This window comes from Bos indicus x Bos taurus, chromosome 25 (genome assembly GCF_003369695.1).
Source record: "Bos indicus x Bos taurus breed Angus x Brahman F1 hybrid chromosome 25, Bos_hybrid_MaternalHap_v2.0, whole genome shotgun sequence".
NCBI classification, from domain to species: Eukaryota; Metazoa; Chordata; class Mammalia; order Artiodactyla; family Bovidae; genus Bos; species Bos indicus x Bos taurus.
Window position 1 is genome coordinate 9,633,998 of NC_040100.1, and position 22,014 is coordinate 9,656,011.

The 22,014-nt window shown below is 48.6% G+C and overlaps 1 protein-coding gene across 10 annotated transcripts in view; it reads left to right on the forward strand.

Annotated features, from left to right (window-relative positions):
• Positions 1–1,191, forward strand: part of GTF2IRD1 (GTF2I repeat domain containing 1) — a 118,581-nt gene extending 117,390 nt beyond the window's left edge. For 7 of the 10 annotated variants that reach the window (XM_027526529.1, XM_027526525.1, XM_027526528.1 and 4 more), the window contains one exon: positions 311–544. In XM_027526529.1, coding sequence (XP_027382330.1) covers positions 311–379 — 69 coding nt within the window. In that variant the 3' untranslated portion in view covers positions 380–544. Of the gene's footprint in view, positions 1–310 lie in introns of all 10 variants that reach the window. The other 3 variants (XM_027526533.1, XM_027526530.1, XM_027526532.1) reach the window with 3 other exon arrangements.
• Positions 1,192–22,014: the final 20,823 nt, after the last annotated feature.

Genomic DNA, 22,014 nt, shown 5'->3' on the forward strand with positions numbered 1-22,014 from the left:
TGGAGCCTGAGGCCTGGAGGGGGCTGAGTTTATGGGGCTCAGGCCACCTGTTCTGAGCAATCCCCAATTTCTTCCCCACGTCTGCCCAGACGGTTGGTCCCTGGGACACAGGTGGGAACAGATCAGAAAGCTCCAGCCCTGGCCCCACGGTCACTGGTGAACCGTGAGATCTTAAGTCACAGCCCCCTCTCTGGGCCTCCCACAGCTTCAAAATAAATAGCATCCAAGGAAGTCCTTCAGAAAGCGTCCCGGGGGGCTCTCGGAGTCACCTGGAGTCCTAACCCAGGCTGTCTGTCCCCCCTCTCTCTAGCAATGGCCAATGTACATGGTGGACTATGCCGGCCTGAACGTGCAACTCCCGGGACCTCTGAATTACTAGACCTCAGTGCTGAATCAGGACCTCACTCAGAAAGACTAAAGGAAATGTAATTTATGTACAAAGTGTATATTCGAATATGTATCGATGCCTTTTAGTTTTTCCAATGATTTTTACACTATATTCCTGCCGCCAAGGCCTTTTTAAATAAGTAAAAAAAAAAAAAAAGAAAAAAAAAAGCATTGACTCTGTTCCTAACTGTTACTTGTTCTCTTTTGGAATTTGTGGCTGCAGCTGCCGTCCCTGGAATGAGGTCAGGAAGTTTGGCTCAGCTGGTCTGCCCAGGCCTTCCGTCTTTGCCAAGAACAGAGGCCACGGCCCTGACCACAGGGCCCTGGGTACAGGCTTCATTCATTTTGCTGCTGCTGGGGTCACATGACCTCAGGACGCAGTACCAGAAGAAGGTGAAGTGCAGGGCCAATCCCCTGGCCTCAGGGAGCGTGCAGTGTGGTGGAGGGTCGTCTTGTCCTGGGCCCAATAACAGGTGCCGTCAAGAAGGTCAGATATGATAAGCAGACATGGAATCTCCATAGCTGGAGGGAAGACGTCTTGGAGACGGGGCCTTTGGGTTGGGCCTGGAGAGGTGACATGGCTTTTGGTTTGTTTTTTATTTTTTGGCCACGCTGTGCAGCACGTAGGATCTTAGTTCCCAGACCAGGGATTGAACCTGCACCCCTTGCTTTGAAAGCATGGAGTCTCAACCACATACTGCTCGGGAAGTCCCTGAGGCAGGTTTTGGCTACCGTGTACGTGCTCTGTCTCTCAGTCGTGTCTGACTCTTTTCAACCCCATGGGCTGTAGCCCACCAGGTGCCTCTGTCTGTGGAATCTTCCAAGCAAGAATACTGGAGTGGGTTGCCATTTCCTATTCCAAGGGAACCCTCCAACTTAAGGATCAAACCCATGTCTCCTGCATTTGCAGGCAGATTCTTTACAGCTGAACCACCTGGGAAACCCCAGGTTTTTGCTAGAGCTCAGGGTATTTAAGCAGAATGGTGGGTCACAGCTACTGGTCAGAAAGACCAGTTTGGTGACAGGTGGAAAAGTGAAGGAAGTGATGAGACTGGACTTCAGAAAGGCAAGTCAAAGGGTCTGGCTTGCCATACTGGCCACTCCTTCAGTCCTGATGGGGAAGCCGGGGCAGGACAGGACGCCCTGGAAGCACACGGCAGGGTGCCTTTACCTAGCAGACTCAAGAAACGGTCCTTGAAGCACACTATTGTTCAGTTGCTCAGTCGTGTCCAACTCTGCGACCCCATGGACTACAGCCTGCCAGGATTCCCAGTCCTTCACAATCTCCCAGAGCTTGCTCAAACTCACGTCCATTGAGTGAGTGATGCCATCCAACCACCTCGACCTCAGTCGTCCCCTTCTCCTCCTGCCTTCAATTTTTCCAGCATCAGGGTCTTAGGAGTTGGCAGGACAAAGCAGGGAGGGCTGGGGCTGGACACAGTCGTGGGGGAGAGCCACATGTGCAAAGGCAGGGAGACTAGACTGAGAACCTGGGCATTCTAGGGACGAGAAGGAGTCGCTGGAGCAGGGGAAGGGTGGCTGGAAGTGAGATGGAAAGGTAGGCAAGGGTAGTCCACAGGCTGTGCCCTGCATGTGGTACTAGATGAGGGGTGAACCCGGGCAGAAATGCAGCGTGAGCGCTGCTGGCCCAGCCTGGTGCTCAGCAGCCACACTGTATCCTTTTCCCCCTGGTCCTAGTGGAAGACCTTGTGGGCTGGGCAGAGGTGAGGAGGGATGCTGGTGAGAGCCACAGCACGGAGTGCCAGGGGAGAACCAAGACCAGGTCTGCATTTTGGAAGGGCCTGGCTTCCCCCGCAGGGAGAGAAGCCAGAGTCCACATGGGAGGCTCTTGCTGTTGTTCCAGACAGAGCTGGTGGGGGTTTGGGCCAGGTGAAGAATAACAAGGAGGTCAGCCAACAGGACTTGGAGGTCAATTAGACGCCAGTGCTGGGGCATGGAGGGGTCAGGGTGGACTGCAGCGTCCGGCCAGGGTCCAGCAGGAAGCCTACGATGCGGAGGAACTGAGTCCTGAGTCAGCTAAGTACACAATCCAAACAGGCCAGGAGCTCCTGCCAGCCCTCTGGGTCAGCCAGTGCCCAGAGCTGAGAGGCAAGGTCCTGTCCCAGCCTTCCAGACACTCTTCCTCCTGGAAGGACACAAGAAGCAGGAACCACAAGCTTGGCATGCCCCCACCCAGACTTTTCCTCTCTCTGCCACATTCCAGTGGCCCGAGGACCCGCCGGCGCCCTCCACTCCATCTTCAGTTCCCTGGCTTTGAGCCCAGTCTGCCTTTAATCTCCAAGATCATGGGAGGAGTGACCCCCTACCAATGACCACCCACCGCCCTCAAGGCATCAACTGCCTAGGAGATCAAGGACCGCATAGTAACTGCCACCTTGCAGTCAGACCCTCTCTCCTGGCACTCAGCCTTCCTCCATCTAATCCTGTCTCTCCCGGCATTAAAAAGCCCCCACTGAGTTCCCTCCCCTGCAGCATTCATTGCCAACTTCCCGGCCCTCCCTGTCTGTCCCCCTCTTCTGCCTCCCACCCCACCGATCTGTGCCCTTTTCTTCTCCACGGCAGCCATCGGGCAGTGAGGGCGCCTCCAGCCTGGCCACTAGCCTGCGTCCCTGCAGCCCGGCGGGCCCGAGGCTCGGGCCCACCTGGCGCCCCAGCCGCCGGGCTGGCGCCTCCCGGTTGTCTAGACCGGTCCGGGCCGCCCCGCCCCCGCGCTCAGATCTGCGGCCAGAGCCGGAAGTGGCTCCTGCCCGGGGCGGGCGGGGCTCTGCGTGCTCCAGAAGGTGCAGCCGGCGGCTGCGCGGAGAGGCGGGGAGCCCCGGGGCAGGGCGCTGGAACCCCGAAAGGCCGGACTCTCCGCCTTTGTCATCTTTCGGACGCATGCAAATAGGCGGGTTGGTGCAACGAACCTTCGTGCCTGGGTGCCAGGCTTCATTGCAGAAATAAAGGGGATCCCCCTTCCCAAGTCAAAGCTTTTGAACCAAGAGGTGATCTGTATGGGTTTTCCTTCCCGTCCCAGGGGCTCGGGGCTTTGGGAGGTGTGTCCGGGCTGAGTACCGAGGATGTGCTTAGGGGCCTCTGGCCGCCTCCCCTCCACCCTCTACCCCGCCTGCTTGCTTGGTCCACAGTGTGCCCACCCCGCCCCTCCCCTCCCCCCCCAGATCTGCCAGCAGGCCCTGCTTTCCACAAGAGAGCCCAGATGCTGTTTATGCAACCTCCCCAGAATCTCAGTGTACTGTACTTTTTTAAAGTGATTTGATTCAAAGCGCTCATTCTTTAATTAAACTTCATTTAGCTGCCATCTGTCTGGGTTCAAAATTGGCTTCGTGTTTTGCAACTCTAAATGAGAATTGTTATTGAATGTGTAAACACATGCACCAAAAAAAAAAAAAAAAATCACAAAACACTTTCAAAAGTAATAAATGAGGAATGTGCAGAAGCAACGTTAGGAGCTGCATCTTAAACGTTCTAATTGCTGGGGAATGTATTCTGGTGGGTACATAATCATGTTATATACAAATCTTTGTATAGAAATCTGGTATCAATGAAAAGATCAAGATTATGGAAAATGCCGGAATTATATCAGACTGAAAACAGTAATAAAGCAATCATCATCGGAGCAGGGACAAAGCCAGGGTGAGGCTGGAGGGGGGAAGGGCAGCAGTTCGATATACCTGCTCCCCTGCAGGGAGCTTCCCTCACCTGCCTGGCTGCCCCCCTTCTACTGAAAAGAGGAAGGTGAGCCCGAGCTCTGCTGGCAGGGGCTTCACAACAGCCCTTCCAGATACTTCTTTAAATAAGGAGCCAGGGGACTTCCCTGGTGGTCCAGTGGATAAAACTCCAGGTTCCCAATGCAGGGGGCCTGGGTTTGATCCCTGGTCAGGGAACTAACAGCCTGCCTGCTGCAATTACCGAGCAGCCAAAATACATTAAAAAAAAAAAAAAAAAAAAAGTCCAAGTTTTATTGAGGGTTGTCTACTGACCTCCAAAGTAGAGCGTCTCCTCCCTCCCACCTGGCCCCAGCAGAGAAGAAGAAAGAAAAGATGGACCATAGCACCTCTTTGAAGCCTTGTGTTAGTGGCTCGATAAGAGGTCAGTGCTCTTTGGGGGAAATGGTCTTCAGGATTTCTCAATGAGGAAACTGAAGCATGAAAACAGGGAAGGAGCGGGGCTAGAGGCTGATGTTTCTGGGTAATCGAGGTTGGAGGATGCAGGAGTGGAAAGGTAGGTAGTAGTTGAGATGTGGATTAAAGCAGACCCCAGCATCCCCAAGACTCTCTTAGGCTGATTTGTCCTCTGTGCCCCCTTGATCTTATCTCCCCAGCACCACCTTTCTATCACAAAGCAGCCTCTCTCTTCCTTCCCAACTCACGTAGCTGTGCCTTCCCGTTTTACCTATCACTGAAATGTCCCCTCCTTTGGGGCCTCTCCAGACCACCTAGTCTAAATCAGATACTCTCTACTTCATAAGTTTTACATTTCGTCTCCTTTAAAAAAAAAAAAGGAAAACAAAAAACATGCATTATGATTCTTCTCTTAATTTGTTTTTGGCTGCACCTCACTGCTTGCAGGATCTCAGTTCCCCCACCAGGGATCGAACCTGCGCCCTCAGCATGGAGTCCTAACCACTGGACCACAAGGAAATTCCTTTTTTGTAACTCTAAATCCTCCTTCCTAGTGAATCCAGTAAGCTTGCCGCCACCACCCTCCCCCAAGTCCGTCTCGGGGGAACCATGACAGGTGCCTCTGCCCATTTTTCCACCATGAAAGCCTGCTTGCTTGAATTCTGGTCAAGTGTTTGGACTCCAGAAGCCCGCTGTTTCAACATCCGTGTCCCTGAAACACCCACTTAAGATGCAGGAAATGGGAGCCAGGATAAACACTCGGTGCTACAAGAGGTACCAAAAACATTCCACCTGGCTTACACTCTTGCAGATAATAATAAAATAACCACTCTGTGCTAACCATCTACAATGTCAGAGCCATTAGGTAAGACCTTTTGTGTGCAATGCTAATCCTCGCAGCCCTGCAAAGTAAATATTCCTTCTTCCTCTTCCAGATGAAGAATTTGAGGTTCACAGAAGATCAAGGGCTATTATCTGGGGTTACACAACTAGGAAAAATTGAGCACTGACCCAGGATTCAAAACTAAGCCTGGCTGACTCAGAGAATTCAGGCCACCAAGCACTGCCCCAGGGTGGGTCCTACATGGAGCTGACCCTCCCCAACTCCGGACAGAAAAGCAGTGGGCAATTCTTCCTTGTTTGATGAAGAACAGAAGTACATTTAAAAAGGGGTGGGGGGAAGTGGCTACCAGCCAGTTCAAGGCTTGCCCAGGAAAGTTGCTAAGACACTCTTCTCAGTCCACAGGAAAGGGACATGAGCAGGAGGCACAGCTGGAAGGACTAGAGAAAACACAACACACACACTCACACGTCTACACTTCACACGCAGGCTCATACACATATTTTTAAAACTGTTAATTAGACGTGTTGTCACAATCCCCAATTATAGCCGAGTCCTTGGCTCACAGATGTTGGGATTGGCATCTGAGAAAGTGCCGCAGAGAGGAACCTTCCTCAACCACAGCTCTGAACACTCCCTCCCGCGCTGCCCCGGGAGGAAATCCTTCGGCCTCGCTCTGGCATCTGGGACCCAGCCCCCTACAGCTCCTTCTGTATGTCCCAGTGTGCCTTGGGCTCCAGCCAAACCATGTCCTCGCTGTTCTCAGAACATTCTAGAGGCTCACATACCTCCACGCCTCTGCCCCAGCTTTCAGCCTGGCTGGCCCGCCCCCTTTGCTTTGCTTGACAAGGGTCTGCCCCACTCTGTGATGCAGCAGGAAGGTCCTCTTCTTGTGCAGCCTCCCCAGGCAGTCCCGGCGCAGCAGGCGCTCTCAGAAGACACCACACAAGGTGCTATTGTCCCCTGGGGGTGGAAAAAAAAGTTTATTGAACACACGGCCTGAAACAGTAGCTCCTAACATCTCCTAAATGCACATGTGCGCTCAGTCGCTTTAGTCGTGTCTGACTTTGTGTCCAGTAGCGGAGATTGAGATGATTAGATAGCATCACTGACTCAATGGACATGAATTTATGCAAACTGCAGGAGATAGTGAAGGACAGAAGAGTCTGGCGTGCTGCAGTCCATAGGGTCACCAAGAGTCAGACGCGACTTGCCAACTGAACAATAGCAATACCGTCTAAGTCCATCCACGTTGTAGAAAATAGGAGGATTTCATTCTTTTTGTGGCTGATAATCCATTGTGTGTGCATCTATATTTATATATTTTCTCATATAGGTTATTACAGAATATTGATAGCATGATAGCAGAACATTGATATAGATAGGAACCTGGCATGCTACAGTCCATGGGGTTGGAAAGAGTCAGACATGACTTAATGACTGAACAACAATTTATTTATTTGGCTGTGCCAGGCCTTAGCTGTGGCACATAGGATCTTTTAGTTGCGGAGCAGGGCAAACTCTTGGAGAAGGAAAGAGTGTCAGAGACCTCCCTCCCCCTCAAAATGAGGCTAGAGCTCCCTGTGCTATCCAGCAGGTCCTTGTTAGTTACCTATTTTCTATACAGTACTGTGTATATGTGTCTTGTTTTTTGTGTTTTGGGAGTCTTTTTCGCAGTACTGCAGCTTGTGGAATCATCTCCCTGACCAAGGCTTGAACCCAAGCCCTCCACAGTGAGAGTGAAGTGAAGTGAAATGATAGTTGCACAGTCATGTTTGACTCATTGGGACCCCATGGATTGTAGCCTGCCATTTCCTTCTCCAGTGTCTTCCCAACCCAGGGACTGAACCTGGGTCTTCCGCATTGCAGGCAGATTCTTTACTATCTGAGCCACCAGGGAAGCCCCACAGTGAGAGTGAGGAGTCCTAACCATTGGCCTGCCAAGGGATTCCCTGAAATGCACTCTTCTTTTTTGGGGGGGTGGGGGGGGTGACACCATGAGGCATGTGGGATCTTAGTTCCATGACCAGGGATTGAACTCATGCCCCCTGCATTGGAAGGCAAAATCTTGACCACTGGACTGCCAGGCAAGTCCCCGGTAGTATATATATGTTAATGCCAATTTTCTAAAGATTTTGAGATCTGTGACTCTGTTTCCATTTTAGAAAAGAAGTTCATTGGTATCATTTTTATTAGATTCTATATTTAAGTGATATCATATGATGTTTGTCTTTCTCTGTCTTACTTCCTCTGTCGTTTTTGTTTTTTTGGCCTGCACCCTCGTGGCTTATAGGATTTTAATTTCCCAACCAGAGACTGAACCTGGACCCTCAGCATGGAGTTCTAACCTCTGGACCACCAGGAATTCCCCCTCTGCCCATTTTTTAATCAGATTGTTTACTTTTGCTATTAACTTTTGAGTTCTTTATACATTTTGGATGTGTGCTGTATGTGTTAAGTCACTCAGTCGTGTCTGATTCTTTGCAACCTTATAGAGTGTAGCCTGCCAGGCTCCTCTGTCCATGGAATTTTCCAGGGAAGAATCCTGGAGTGGGTTGCCATTTCCTCCTCCAGGGGATCTTCCCAACCCTGCGATCAAATCGGAATCTCTTATGTCTCTTGCATTGGCAGGTGGAGGATTCTTTACCACTAGTACCACATTAACCCCTTATCAACTGTATGATTTGCAACTCGTTTCTCCCATTTGATAGGTTGTTGAAGCCTCATTTTGAGGGGGAGGGAGGTCTCTGACACTCTTTCCTTCTCCAAGAGCTTGCCCCACTCAGCGACTAAAATATCCTATGTGCCACAGCTAAGGCCTGGCACAGCCAAATCAATAAATAAATTGTTGTTCAGTCATTAAGTCGTGTCTGACTCTTTCCAACCCCATGGACTGTAACATGCCAGGTTCCTCTGTCCTCCACTCTCTCCCAGAGTTTGCACAGATTCATGTCCATTGAGACAGTGATGTCATCTAACCATCTCATCCTCGGATTAAAAAAAAACAACAGCCAACATGTAACTACAAGACCAGAGCTGTGAAGGAAATGAACAAGATACAAGGAACCAAGGCTGAAGTTGGCCAGGGAAGAGTCAAGGATGAAACTGAGCCCTTAAAGGTCAGTAGGAGTCAGCCAAGCAAAGAGCAGAAGGCAGGCAAAAGCCTCAAGAGAGAGGGAGCAGGGCATGGGGCCCTGGGGAGGCGAGTGGGGAGGACGCAGGCTGCTTTCTGTGGAGGTGGGGTGAAGGATGGGTGAAGGGGAGAGAGCGTGAGATGGGGCTGGTGGGGCAAGACTTCATCCACAGTGCCCTGGCTGCCACCAAATAGTTTTATTTCGTCAGGGGAGCAATACCATCCAATTGATGCTTTTTAAAAACTCACTCTGGTTGCTGTGTGGAGAATCTAAAGAACTCCAACAACTCAAAAGAAAATACATACGACCCAACTGAAAAATGGGCAGAAGACTTAGGTGTCTATTTCTCCAAAGAAGATATGCAAATGGCCCATTAAGTCATCAAAAGCTGCTCAACATCATTACTCATTCAGTTCAGTTCAGTTCAGTCGCTCAGTCGTGTCCGGACTCTTTGAGACCTCATGAATCGCAGCACGCCAGGCCTCCCTGTCCATCACCAACTCCCGGAGTTCACTCAAACTCAGGTCCATTGAGTCGGTGATGTCATCCAGCCATCTCCTCCTCTGTCGTCCCCTTCTCCTCCTGCCCCCAATCCCTCCTAGCATCAGAGTCTTTTCCAATGAGTCAACTCTTCACACGAGGTGGCCAAACTACTGGAGTTTCAGCTTTAGCATCATTCCTTCCAGAGAACACCCAGGACTGATTTCCTTTAGAATGGACTGGTTGGATCTCCTTGCAGTCCTAGGGACTCTCAAAAGTCCTCTCCAACACCACAGTTCAAAAGCATCAATTCTTCGGCGCTCAGCCTTCTTCACATTAATCATTAGGGAAATGCAAATTAAAACCACAATGAGGTACCACCTTCTAGCTGTGTTCGTCACTCAGTCGTGACGAACCCCATGGACTTTAGCTCTCCAGGCTTCTCTGTCCATGGAATTTTCCAGGCAAGAATACCAGAGTGGGTTGCCATTCCCTTCTCTAGGGAATCTTCCCGACCCAGGGATTGAACCCAGGTCTCCTGCATTTCAAGTAGATTCTTGATCTGTGAGCCAAAGAAGACTATTATAAAAAATAAAACAGAAAATAGCACGGGTTGATGAGGATGTGGAGAAATTGGAATCTTCATTGCTGGTGGGAATGTGAAATGGTGAAGGTTCTGTGGGTTTCTCAAAAAGTTAAACATAGAATTATCATGCAACCAGTGGGATATTGCTATATGAGAAGAAATATATATTTTGGCTTTAATCTGTTTTCCCAGTATCAGCTCCTAAAACCCTTGGGATTTCCTGATGAAACAACAAAATGTCTTTTGTAGTTCATGACAAGCCCTTGAAACATGTTATGTTAATGAGGTGACTTTTGGACCGCCCCTAAGGAAGGGGGCTGGTTGGCAGGTGAACAGACTTTAGACTGGATTTGACTATCCACCAGTAGCCAATGATTTCATCAGTCTTGCTTACGTAATGGAGTTATCATAAAAATCTCTACGGTACAGGTTCAGAGAGCTTCCAAGTGGATGAACCAGAATGCCTCCACATGCCAGGAGGTTAGCACACCTCAAACTCCACTGGGACAGAAGTCCCTGCGCTCTGGACCCTTCTGGATCTGGCCCTATGTACCCCATCATCTGGGCTTCCCAGGTGGCGCTAGTGGTAAAGAACCAGCCTGCCGATGCAAGAGACATAAGAGACGCGGGTTTGATCCCTGGGTTGAGAAGATCCCCTAGAGGAGGAAATGACAACCCATTCCAGTATTCTCGCCTGAAGAATCCCATGGACAGAGGAGCCTGGTGGGTTACAGTCCATGGGATCGCAAAGAGTTGTATATGACTGAGCGACAGACACACAAAAGACCATTTTTCCTACCATCCATCCATCCTGGGAAAAACATGTAATATTGACCATACCATCCTCAGCTTGCCATCAAAGATTCCCTGGCCCAAACCCAGGTGATCAGAAGCCCATAGACACTATAGGTGGGTGTCTGGGAGACTCAAGCTTGTGTTGATCCAACCCAATCCTGCAAGTCCCTCCAGAGCATCTTGAAACTCCCTCATTGTAAAGAAAAAGTACCTGGCGAGAGGGCTTTTTGCTGGTGATGGCGGTGCCAGTGCTAAGTACTCTAAATGCCACAGTAGGTGATGCTGCCAAGAGGCAGCCCCTGTAGATCACTGAGTGGCCACGGGCACCAGTAAAAGAATGGTTCAGGGCCCAGTGGGAGCTGAATAACTCTCTATCTGGAGGAGGGAAGAGGAAATTCTATCTCCTTGGATCATGGGGATCCTTTTTCATTTTTAAAAAAAAATTTTTGGCCACACTTTACAGCATGTGGGATCTTAGTCTCCCAAAAAGGGATCGAACTCTCACTCCCTGCATTGGAAGCACAAAGTCTTAACTCCTGGACCACCATGGAAGTCCCAGGATCCTTTTTCGTTTCTCTATCCTACACATACCAACTGCTGGCCAGCTGCTCAAAGGTCCAGGAGTCACGCTTCTCTCCCAAGCCTGAGTCTGACACACGTAAGGGTTTCTTGGGACCACTGGGATGAATAAATGGGTGCTTGAGGCCACAGACAGCATGTTGGGAGTCAGGCAGGGCCACCCCCTGCCCAGGGTGACCCACAGGAAGTTGGTGGCTGAGTCATGATTGAACCTGGGCGCCCACTCCCAGTCTGGGCCTCTCTCTGTATCTCGGGGGTGCCCCCGCACCGAGAAGAGGTCTCTCCACCCTCAGACCCTGAGCAGTGGCAGCTGTTGTCAGACACTACTCTCTCCACCAGATGTTTTTTTTTCTTTTCTTTTGTTCTCTTTCTGAGAAATCTGATTTGAACACTGAAAGCCAGAGGCATCTCATCCTAAGATTTAGCAAATGAAAATTTGGGGTGCTCCGTTAAATGTGACTTTCAGATCAACACCCAATCATCCTTTAGTCTATGTATATCTTGTGCAATATTTGAGATAGAACTTATACTAAAAATAATTATTTGTTGTTGATCTGAAATTCAAATTCCTGTATTTTTCTGGCAACCTTACCTTGGCAGCCAGACTCTGTTAATCTGCAAGGAGAAGGTGGTCTTTGAGCTGGGGGAGATGGAGGAAGAAGCAGAGCTCAGTTCAGACAGGCTCAGTTCAGCTCCCCTGCTACCCATGGCTGAGCCTAGCAAGCCCCCATCAAGCTGAGCTGTTGATGAACAGCTCTGAACAATCCCAGAGGCTCTCCGCTTGCTCCCAGCCTGTCTGCGTTTCTCAGAAGCAATCCAGACACCTGCTGCAAGATGAGGAAGTTGTTCAGACAGCCAGAGAGGACAGGAAGCCCCTGGCTGCCACAGAGAGGAAATTGGAGCCAGGAGGAAGCACTGGGGGAGGCGGGGCCAGGACAGAACCCCTGTGGCCCACACCCCCACCCCTCGGTGCCACAGGGTGGGAAGTGTGAAGGCTCCAGAAATTGAAGACTCACTGGAAAGCCATAGATCAGCGGCATGATTTTGTCTGTGATTTGGTCTGGACACCTGGATCCTGTGTGCCGCAGCCCTTCTCAGCTGCAGGTACGGTGGGATCCAGCTGCAAGTCAAGCCCCACCCCACCCCCAGAGCCGGAGAGGTAACTGAGCCCTGCTCCTGAAAGCCAGGATCACGTGGGAACCCGGGGCCAGTGCTACATTCCACCAGCCCTGCTAGGTCACAGGACAAGGCTCCTGCTGTGCATCCCCTGGCCCCAGCTTCCCTCGGCCATGCCCCTCGGGGCAATTAAGCCTTTGCACCACAACTACTGAGCCTGCGCTCTACAGCCCTCGGCATGCAGCTACTGAAACTCTTGAGCCTAGAGCCTGTGCTCTGTAATAAGAGAAGCCACTCCAATGAGAAGCTCGTGCAGGGCAATGAAGAGTAGCCCCTGCTCACCACAACTAGAAAGCCCTCTCACAGCAAAGAAGACCCTAAATGCACAAATAAAGGGGGGAATTTGGACACAGAAACTGACAAGCACTAGGGAAGACAATATGAAGAGATACAGGGAGAATGCCACATGAAAGCAAAGGAATTCTAAAGACCACTGATAAACCACTGGAAGCCAAGGAAGAGAGACCTAGAAGAGGTGTTCCCTCCCACCCTTAGAAGGAACCACCCCTGCTGGTACCTTGATCTTGGACTTCTAGCCTCCAAAACTATGAGACAATACATTTCTGACGTTTTTATTTTCAGTTTATGGTACTTTATCCTGACGGCCCGAGGAGGTTAATGCAATAACTAAGAGGGACTTCCCTGGTGGTCCAGTGGTTAAGACGTCGCCTTCTAATGCAGGGGATGTGAGTTTTAGCCACGGTTGGGGAGCTAGGATCCCATATGCCTCGTGGTCAAAAAACCAAAACGTAAAACAGAAACAGTATGGTAACAAACTCAATAAAGATCTTTTTAACTGAATTTGAATAAAGACTCAATGATAGACATCCAAACATTTATATTTATATATTAAATATATATATTTGTATTTACGTATATATACTACTATTTCATTGAACTTATAAAGTGAAAGAATGTGTTAGTTGCTCAGTCGTGTACGACTCTTTGTGACCCTATGGACTGTAGCCCGACAGGCTCCATGGAACTTTCCAGGCAAGAATACTGGAGTGGGTAGCCATTCCCTTCTCCAGGGGATCTTCCTTGACTCAGGGATCAAACGCAGGACTCCTGCATTGCAGGCAGTGTCTTTACTGTCTGAGCCACCAGTGATTCATATACAACATTTTTTAAAAAAAAGAAAGAGAAAAAAAAACTAAGAGGGGAAAATGGACATATTGGGGGGCAGCCAGGGGTGTCTGTAGCTCAGGATCTGGAAAGGAAACTTCAGTTCCCACGTTGGGCTTCTGACCTAGATGCGTTACCATCGTGGGCACAGATTCAGTTCTGGGCTACATGTTTTCTGTTGACTACTTTGGTGCCCAAGGCGGCCTGGAGCCTGGTGTAACATGTACATGTTAGAACTGGACTTGGAGAGTGGAGCTGGAACATGCCAGGGCAGGGGCGAGAGAGCTCTGGTCCCAGCACACACACACGCTCTGTCAGAGATCACTATTGGGACAGTATTTGCGTGGAAAATGAGCTTTTAAGCATCTCGGTTTGTGTATGCCTGCATTCACTAAACACAACTGATTGACTCACTTTGTTCTAAATGGAGGAATCAGGTGAAAAAGGCCCGTCCTAGGGAGAGACAGACCTGCTCATGGGCTATTACCACGTGGACAGTACGGTCGTCCCTGGTGATCCAGGGGTTGAGATGCTGTGCTTCCAATGCAGCCGCCTGGGTTTGATCCCTTGTTGGGGAACTAAGATCCCACATGCAGCACGGTGCAGCCAAAATTCAAAAAACAAATCTGGACAGTGGTGAGAAGTTGCTATATAACACAGGGAGCCCAGCCTGGTGGTCTGTGATGACCTAGAGCGGGGAGATGAGGGGAGGGGAGGGAGGTTCAAGAGGAAGGAGATATATGTATGATTATGGCTGATCGGTGTTGTTGTATGGCAGAAACCAACACAAACATTGTAAAGTGATTTCCCTCCGATTAAAAAATAAATTAAAAAAAAAAATGTGGACAGTAGCAATGAGAGGTCACACTTCCAGAGGGTTGCCTCTGTGCCAGGCCCTACTCTAAGCACCCAATAGATACTAGCTCATTGAAAGCTTATAATAACCCTTTGAGGTAAGACTATTATTATCTCCCCTTTGCGTCAGAGAAAACTTGCTCAAGGCTATAAAGCTAGTAATAGGCAAAGCCAGCATTTGAACTCGGAGTGGGAACTCCCAGCTCTCACACTATTCATTCTCTCCACAAAACTATTACAGTAAAAGGAAGAATAATAAGACGCTATAACAGTAAATACGGTAAGAGTAAATAATGACCCTAAGAGTGGGCACAGTTTCCTGCAGAAACAAAGAGGGAAACATGACCCACTCTGCCCAGATGGGCTGAAGGATGTTTCCAGGAAGGAGCATCTCTTAGTGGAGCTTTGAAAAAAGAATCCACCTGAACCCAGTGGTGGGAAGGTCATTTCATGTGTGTACGAGACCAGGCAGGTGTGAAGGGGTTGGCCATGTTTAGCTAGCATTGGCCTCCTTGTTCCAGAAATGTTCTTAAAATATTAAAGATGAAGGGCTTAAGGGAACACAGTTCATCATTAGGTCCTCTCTGCTCATTTCAATTGCAATTGAAATCATGTTTCTTTATTTTAAAAGTAACTATTTAAATTTTTAAACTTTCTTTCATTTAAAATGTTTTGAAAATAAGTATTGTTACTTAATAGCTAATCCCTTTGATTCTATGACATGCTAACCATTCTTGAAGTGACCTCCAAGGATATAAAAGCTTCAGGAACAGTCTTGGAGATCCAGGGGTTACGGCTTTGCCTTCTAATGCAGGGATTACAGGTCCATCCCTGTTGGGGTGGGGGGTGAGGGGGTGAGGGGTGGGGTCCCTCCGCAGACACCTCGTGGCCAAAAAAGACCAAAACATAAAACAGAAACAATATTATAACAAATTCAACGAAGACTTTAAAAATGGTCCACATCAAAAAAACTCTTTAAAAATAATAAGAAGAAATAAAAATAACAAAAAAATAAATAAATAAAAGTTTCAGTTTGCAGATCAAAGATTTCCAGAGGTTTTGGTCCCAGTAGCGGTGACTAGAAGATCCTGGAAGACAGCAAACGTGGATTCTCCACTGAACTGGAAGTTTATCAAAATTTTCCATGAGGTGGCAGCAGTTCTTCAAGTAGTTGCAGAAAATAATCTCGCTTGAAATTTTTAAAAACATTTTTACCAACGAAGTGCTCTCTTTTCTGTGCTTGAATCTTGCCTGTCTTGAAATAAAATCCGTGATTTACGAGTCCTTTGATTTAAAAAATGGAAACTGTTTTCAAGTGTCGCTGCTCTTCTCTTGACAGTATTTTTTCCCAAGGAACACAAATTGAGGTTCTCCTCTCTTTCAAGGTCATTTCCAAAGTGTCTAACAAAAGATGCAAAATTTCAATTCCCACCACAGCTACTGCAAAGCAGTATTTAATTTTAGCCCTGCCAAACAACGTGAAGCGGGCGGTAAGTGATTTTGGCATCTGGAAGTGTTTCATGCTTCAAGACCGACCAACTGTGTCCCTTACTTTTCTCTCTCAGGATGGCTGCCCTCTTAATTCCTAGTTTCTCGGCAATTACACTGATCTCAATTTACACGTAAGAGAAAGAATAAGAAAAAGAACCAAGCTGGCTGAATTGCAGCAGAGAACAAAAGGTAGAATGGATGGGCCCTTACAGAAGAGAATTGTTTCAGTCTCAGAACAAAGGGACAGATGGATGAAGCCAGTCTGAGCCCGGGCTCCGCCCCTTGCCAGCTGGGCCCCTCACCTGATCTCTCTAAACCAGCTTTATTCAACCACAAACATAATGACAACGATATCTATTCACAGGATTGTAGAGAGCCAAGCGGAGTTGTTGTTGTTTAGTCACTAAGTGGTGTCGGACTCTTTGTGACCCCATGGACTGTAGCCCGCTAAGCTCCTCTGTCCATGAGATCTCCCAGGCAAGATTACTGGAGTGGGTTGCCATTTCCTTCCCCGGGGATCTGCCTGACCCAGGGATCAAACCCGTGTCGCCTGCATTGCAAGCAGATTCTTTGCTGCAGGGTCACCAGGGAAGCCTCCGAAGCAGAGAACATCCTTGAAAACACTTTAAATGCTTCATGTGCTATACATGTTAGCTGGACTTAGAGCAGCCATTTACCAGGTCACTAAAATATTTTTACCCACTGGCTTTCTTTAATCTGTGGGACTCCCATCCAGGACAGACAATGGAAGTAAAACCAAAGTCATCACCCTCCTGTCAATCAATTCTTGGCTGGTTTTCCTCCCTGGCTGCACATCAGAGTCACCAGGGAGCCCTCACCCCAGCCCGGGGCAATGGACACAGTCCTTTTGGGGTGGGGTGTGGACTTGAAGCAGCCACTTCATAAACCTCTGAATGTCCTTGACGGGACTTGGCCTTACCCCGAGTGGTCACGTGGTTTCCTTGCTGGGGACACTGCCAGCCAAGAAACCAAAGCTTTTGCTTAAATGAATCTCTTAAACAGCTGCTTCAGATTCAACCTAACAGATCCCTTGGGGGCTAAAGCCGGCCTGACCTCACTGAGTTAAATGGACATCCTTTCATTCTAGTCTTAGAGCAGCATTTTAACTAGCACCTTTATAGAATTATTCAACATTGAAAGTGCAAATCTATGGCCTGTAATTTTAGAGATCTTTAATTTAATATAATTATAGGGACACTTCTGAAATTAATGTCCAAATAACCAAAGGCACTAGATGACTACCACGATACATTATTTCAACACCTTCCTCTATTCCTCATCTCTTCTTCAAAATGATGCATAGATTCAGAGCTTTTAACTAATTTTAAGTACTTCATTTATTGTGACCGGGTTTAGTAAGTCCCTTTAGTGAAAATATTAGCAGTTTTTGGTTAGTTTTAAGTCAGAGGCATTAATTAATAGAGTCATCAAATATAAATATTCCAGGAAATTCCCTGGCAGTCCAGTGAGTGGTTAAGACTCCACACTTCCAATGCAGGGGGTCCAGGTTCCATACGTAGTCAGGGAACTAAGATCCTACATGCTGCACAGCATGACCAAAAAAAAAAAAAAAAAAAACTCCAGAAATGTTGTCCATACTATCTGATCAAGATTAATTTGCTATATTACCTTTCTCTGGAAGGTATCTGCATACATTTGAATAGAACTCATTATTTTTCAAAATAAGTCCTAAATTTAAAAAAAACAACAACACTATTCTGTAATAAAACAAAAAGCTTCATATAACTTCCCAGGATTAACAGCAAATGAAAAAAGGCCTTCTTGTAAAATGTGGTCCTGAAATGTCCTGGTAGACAATAAATGTGCATTGAACATCCTCTCTTCAGAATCAACAGTGTCTTGCAGCCTTGGAAACCAAGGAAAGGCAGCAACTTGTGGCCAAAAGCAAAACTGAGGCTGCTGGGGTCCAGGTACTTCTCTGTTACAGGCCACACATCCACTGGGATGCAGCCTCAGTGCGTGTCTGAGGCGCCTTGTATCATCCTAACCACATCCTTGGCCCAGCCTCACTACTTCTTCTTTCATTTCTTACTTCAAATATAGTTGATGTACTCTAATGTTTTAGATGTGTGTATGTCCTCAGTTGCTCAATCCAGGTCTTTGAGACCACATGGACTGTAGCCCGCCAGGCTCCTCTGGTCCATGGGAATTCTCCAGGCAAGAATACTAGAGTGGGTTGCCATTTCCTTTTCCAGGGGGTCTTCCTAACCCAGCGATCGAACCTGCATCTCGCATGTCTCCTGCACTGGCAGGTGAGTCCCTGGGAAGCCCAGTTTCAGGTGTACTTCACAGTAATTCAGCATTTGCATACAGCACAAAGTGATCACCACGATAAGTCTGGAAACAGACTTAGTCTGCAGACAACGTCTGCCCCTTTGTAATAACAAGGTTATTACAATATTATTGACTATATCCCTTATGCTATTTTCCATCCCTGTGGCGGATTCACTTTATAACTGGAGGCTCATAACTCTTAATTCCCTTCACCAGTTTCACTCCCTCTCCCCCCAGCATCCTAACTTCTTCATACTCTGTGCCTACAAGTGCTTATTTTTGACAACTATCCCCACACATAAAGTCATCCTCTGTGAGACTTACAAAGCCATAAAACAGTCACAATCTTCTGCAGATAAAGTAAATTTAAAAAACTTTTATTGTTGGTTTCCAACGTTGCATTAATTTCTGCTGTACAGCAAAATGATTCAGTTATATGTAGATATATTTTTTCATATTCTTTTCTATTATGCTTTATTACAGGATGTTGAATACAGTTCCCTGTGCTATACAATAGGACCTTGTGGTTTATCCATCCTATATATAATAGCTTGTACCTGCTAATCCCAAACTCCCAATCCTTCTCTTCCTTACCCCCTACAAACTGTTTCAATTGTGGTCAAGTGAACATAACATGAGACATGCCCTCATAACCATTTTTAAGTGTACAGTTCAGTAGTGTTAAGTATATTCATGGTCTTGTGCAACCCAGCTCCAGAGCTCTTTCCATCTTGCAAAACTGAAACCCATCCAACAACCCCTCTTCCCCCCTGCCCACTTCTCAGCCCCTGGCAACCACCATTCTATTTTCTGTCTCTGTTAATGCGACTACTCTAAGTACTGCATACAAGTGGAATCATACAGTATTTGTCTTTTTTGTGCAAGCAAATGTTTGTTTGGTTTTGTTTTTAATTTTTTTTCAGGCAAATGTTTTGAACTATAATTGTGTCCCATCCAGTTTGCAGCCAGAGGGCAGACAATCAGAAAACTTGAACTTTGTAAGTATGTAAAATAGATTTACACACAGACTGCAGACCACATGCTTCCCACAGCCCTGAGCTTGGGACAGAGTCCGTCTGTGGGGGCCATCAAAGGGCTGTTGTGCAAACCTGCTGCCACAGGTGTTTCGTCTGAGTGAGCAGAAAATAAAGGTGTGCTTGTGGGAGCTGGGAAGGGTCAAGGTCTTTCAAGTTACACAAGAATGGACCTGCAGAGAAGGTTCTTGGGACACAACCTGGAGCTGAAAGTTGACAGGCAACCAGTTGCCAGAGGCAACAGCAGCCACCTCCAAGAGCACATCCAGGGCCAGGTGTGCAGAGGCCTTGGGGCTCAGAACTCTGGCCTGGGAATTGCGCAGAGGGCTCCTTCTGGTTCTGCAGGTTTGGCTTTGAGGCTGGCTTCCTAGGCCTCCCAATGTGATTTGCATCTCCCAGGCCAACTTGGCCCAGGGTCAAGGCAGACTAGATCCAAGAGAAACCGGAGAGCAGGTGCCCTGCGGATGGCGACAGGAAGCCCCATGGGGAACACTTCTTACTGTCTTCACGCTGAAAGCCACGTGTTCTTCCTTTAGGAAAGGTTCTGGCTAGTTTGCTCAGGGGTGGAAGCCATGGCTGGCTGGTCTGTTGGTGACAGGGCCAGATTAGGCCCCACAGAGGCCGTCCAACTGGGTGTCCCGCGCTGCCAGGGACCCCGTTCCGGGCCCCTAGCCTGTGGCTTCCAGCGTCCATAGGAGGGATGTCAGGCCTGTGGGTGGGAAGGGGCCTTCACAGGGCTCTGTGCTGTTCCTCTTCCCCTCTCCCTTTGCTGCTGTGAATCCATCCAGACAGTTCTTCCCTCCCAGAGGGCCTGTAGGGACTGGCCACCTGTGCTGGCCGCCAGCGCTCCAGTGGGCCGGAACGGGCGGCTCCACCGGGCCTGCCAAGTGAGCTCATGGGAGAGGTGCCTCCTCGGGCCTCCCGGCCTCCAGCCTCAAGCCCAGGGCCTCGCCAAGGCCGAGTGGGCGCTGCCTCTCCAGGCAGCCCACCTCCCTCTGCTTCCCGAGGCTTTGATCCCGGTGCTCAAGACGGGCTCCGCCCCCAATCTGCACTTGCCCCCGGCTTCCAGGGACTCCTGGCTGCACCTGCCCGGGGCTTTTCCATGGGGGTGCCTAGGGTTCCATGTAATATTCCGTGTGGTTTTATGGACTGGGAGGAGGCCTGGCTTCCTTGGGACGCTGCGGCCACGATGGTGCGGCTGGGACACAGATGAGCGTGCGTGAGTGAGTGCTGTGGGGCCGCCCTGCAGGAGTCTCCCTCCCTCAAATGATCCCCTTGCATTCTGACTTAACTCCCCCTCTGGCCTGAGAGAAGCTCACTCTTTCTCCCTCTTTTTTTCTTTTTTGTTCCCCGACCAGGGATCGAACCCACGTGCCCTGCCGAGTCTTAACCCCTGGGCCACCAGAAAAGTCCCTTTCTCCTCTCTCTTATCTCTCTGCCCCTCTCCCTCCCACCCCCCACTTCCTTCCTCTTCTCTCACAGTTCTGCAGCTTCTTAAAAGTTAAACACACATTTTCCTTAACACCCAACAGTTCTACCTCCAGCTATTAATCCAAGAAAAGTGAAAATATGTCCACACAAAGGATTACACAGGAACATCCAGCTTTGTCCATAATAACCCCAAACTGGAGACCATCCAAAGGTTCATCATGGATGAACAGTGAGTGGTACATTTGTACAAAGGATTAGTATCCAGCAGTAAAGAGGAACGGATTACTAATACCTACAGTAGCGTGAATTCATCTCCAAAATGACTGAGTGAAGGGAATAAGTCTGACACAAAAACTGCATAGCAGGGACTTCCCTAGTGGTCCAGTGGCTAAGACTCCGTGCTCCCAATGCAAGGGTCCCGAGGTTCGAGCCCTGGTCAGGGAACTAGATCCCACTGTCGCGATAAAAATAAATATAAATTTCTATGAAATTCTGGAAAAGGCACATTAGTGACAGAAAGCAGATCAGGTGAGGCCGGGCCTGGAGTTTGGGGGAGAGGATCAATGCATGCAGAGGGACGGGAGGGGACTTTTTTAGGGTGATAGAAAGGTGCTGTATGTTGATGGTGGCGGGGGGTTGCAAGGGTAAACACATTTGTCAAAACTCCTTTAACTAAACACACAAAAAGGAATCATTTTATTCCATGTAAATAAAATACTTGAATGAAGGTTTTGTTGTTCGTTTAAAGCGGCTTAGTCCGGCTTTCCTGAGTGGGTGGCACAATTTTGCCTGGAAATAGCAGCTGGAATGACAGGCATCCTGACGAGCATGTCCAGCACACACTTCTTAGGCGGCACAGAAGGCCCATTGTCATCAGCTGTGAGTCCCTCTGCAGCCTGGTCTGTTCCTGGCCCCAAGTCCCGGCTGGCACTGACTGTTTGCCGACCCCTCTGCGAACTGTGCACCTTGACACTTCGGTACCTTTGACATGCTCTTCTCTTTGTCTTCCCAGGTGGCTCAGTGGTAAAGAATCCGCCTGCAATTTGGGAAACCTGGGTTCAATCCCTGGGTCGGGGAGATCCCCTGGAGAAGGACATGGCAACCCACTCCAGAATTCTTGCCTAGAGAATCCTGGGGACAGAGAAGCCTGGCGGGCTACAGTTCAGGGGGTTGCAAAGAGTTGGACACAACTAAGCAACTAACACTTTCACATTGCCTTTAATATCCTCCACCCTCCATCTTCTTTGCTAGAAACTTCCATGCGTCCTTCAAAGCCTGACTCAAGGGTCCCTTCCCTACCTCTTCTGGGCCTCCTGACAGTGCATTAGTCATACTGTGTGATGATCTCTTTATGACTCTGTGCTCCCACCAGTCTGTAGACTCCCAGAGGACAGGCCCATATTTCTCCCTGCATCCTCCAAAGCATTCAAGCATATTCTCTTGAATGCCTGTTAGTCAATATGGTGGACTTCCCAGGTGGCACAGTGGTAAAGAATCTGCCCGCCACTGCAGGGGACACAAGAGACTCGGTTTCGATCCCTGGGTTAGAAAGTTTCCCTGGAGTAGGAAATGGCAACCCACTCCAGTATTCTTGCCTGGAAACTTCCATGGACAGAGGAGCCTGGTGGGCAACAGTCCATGG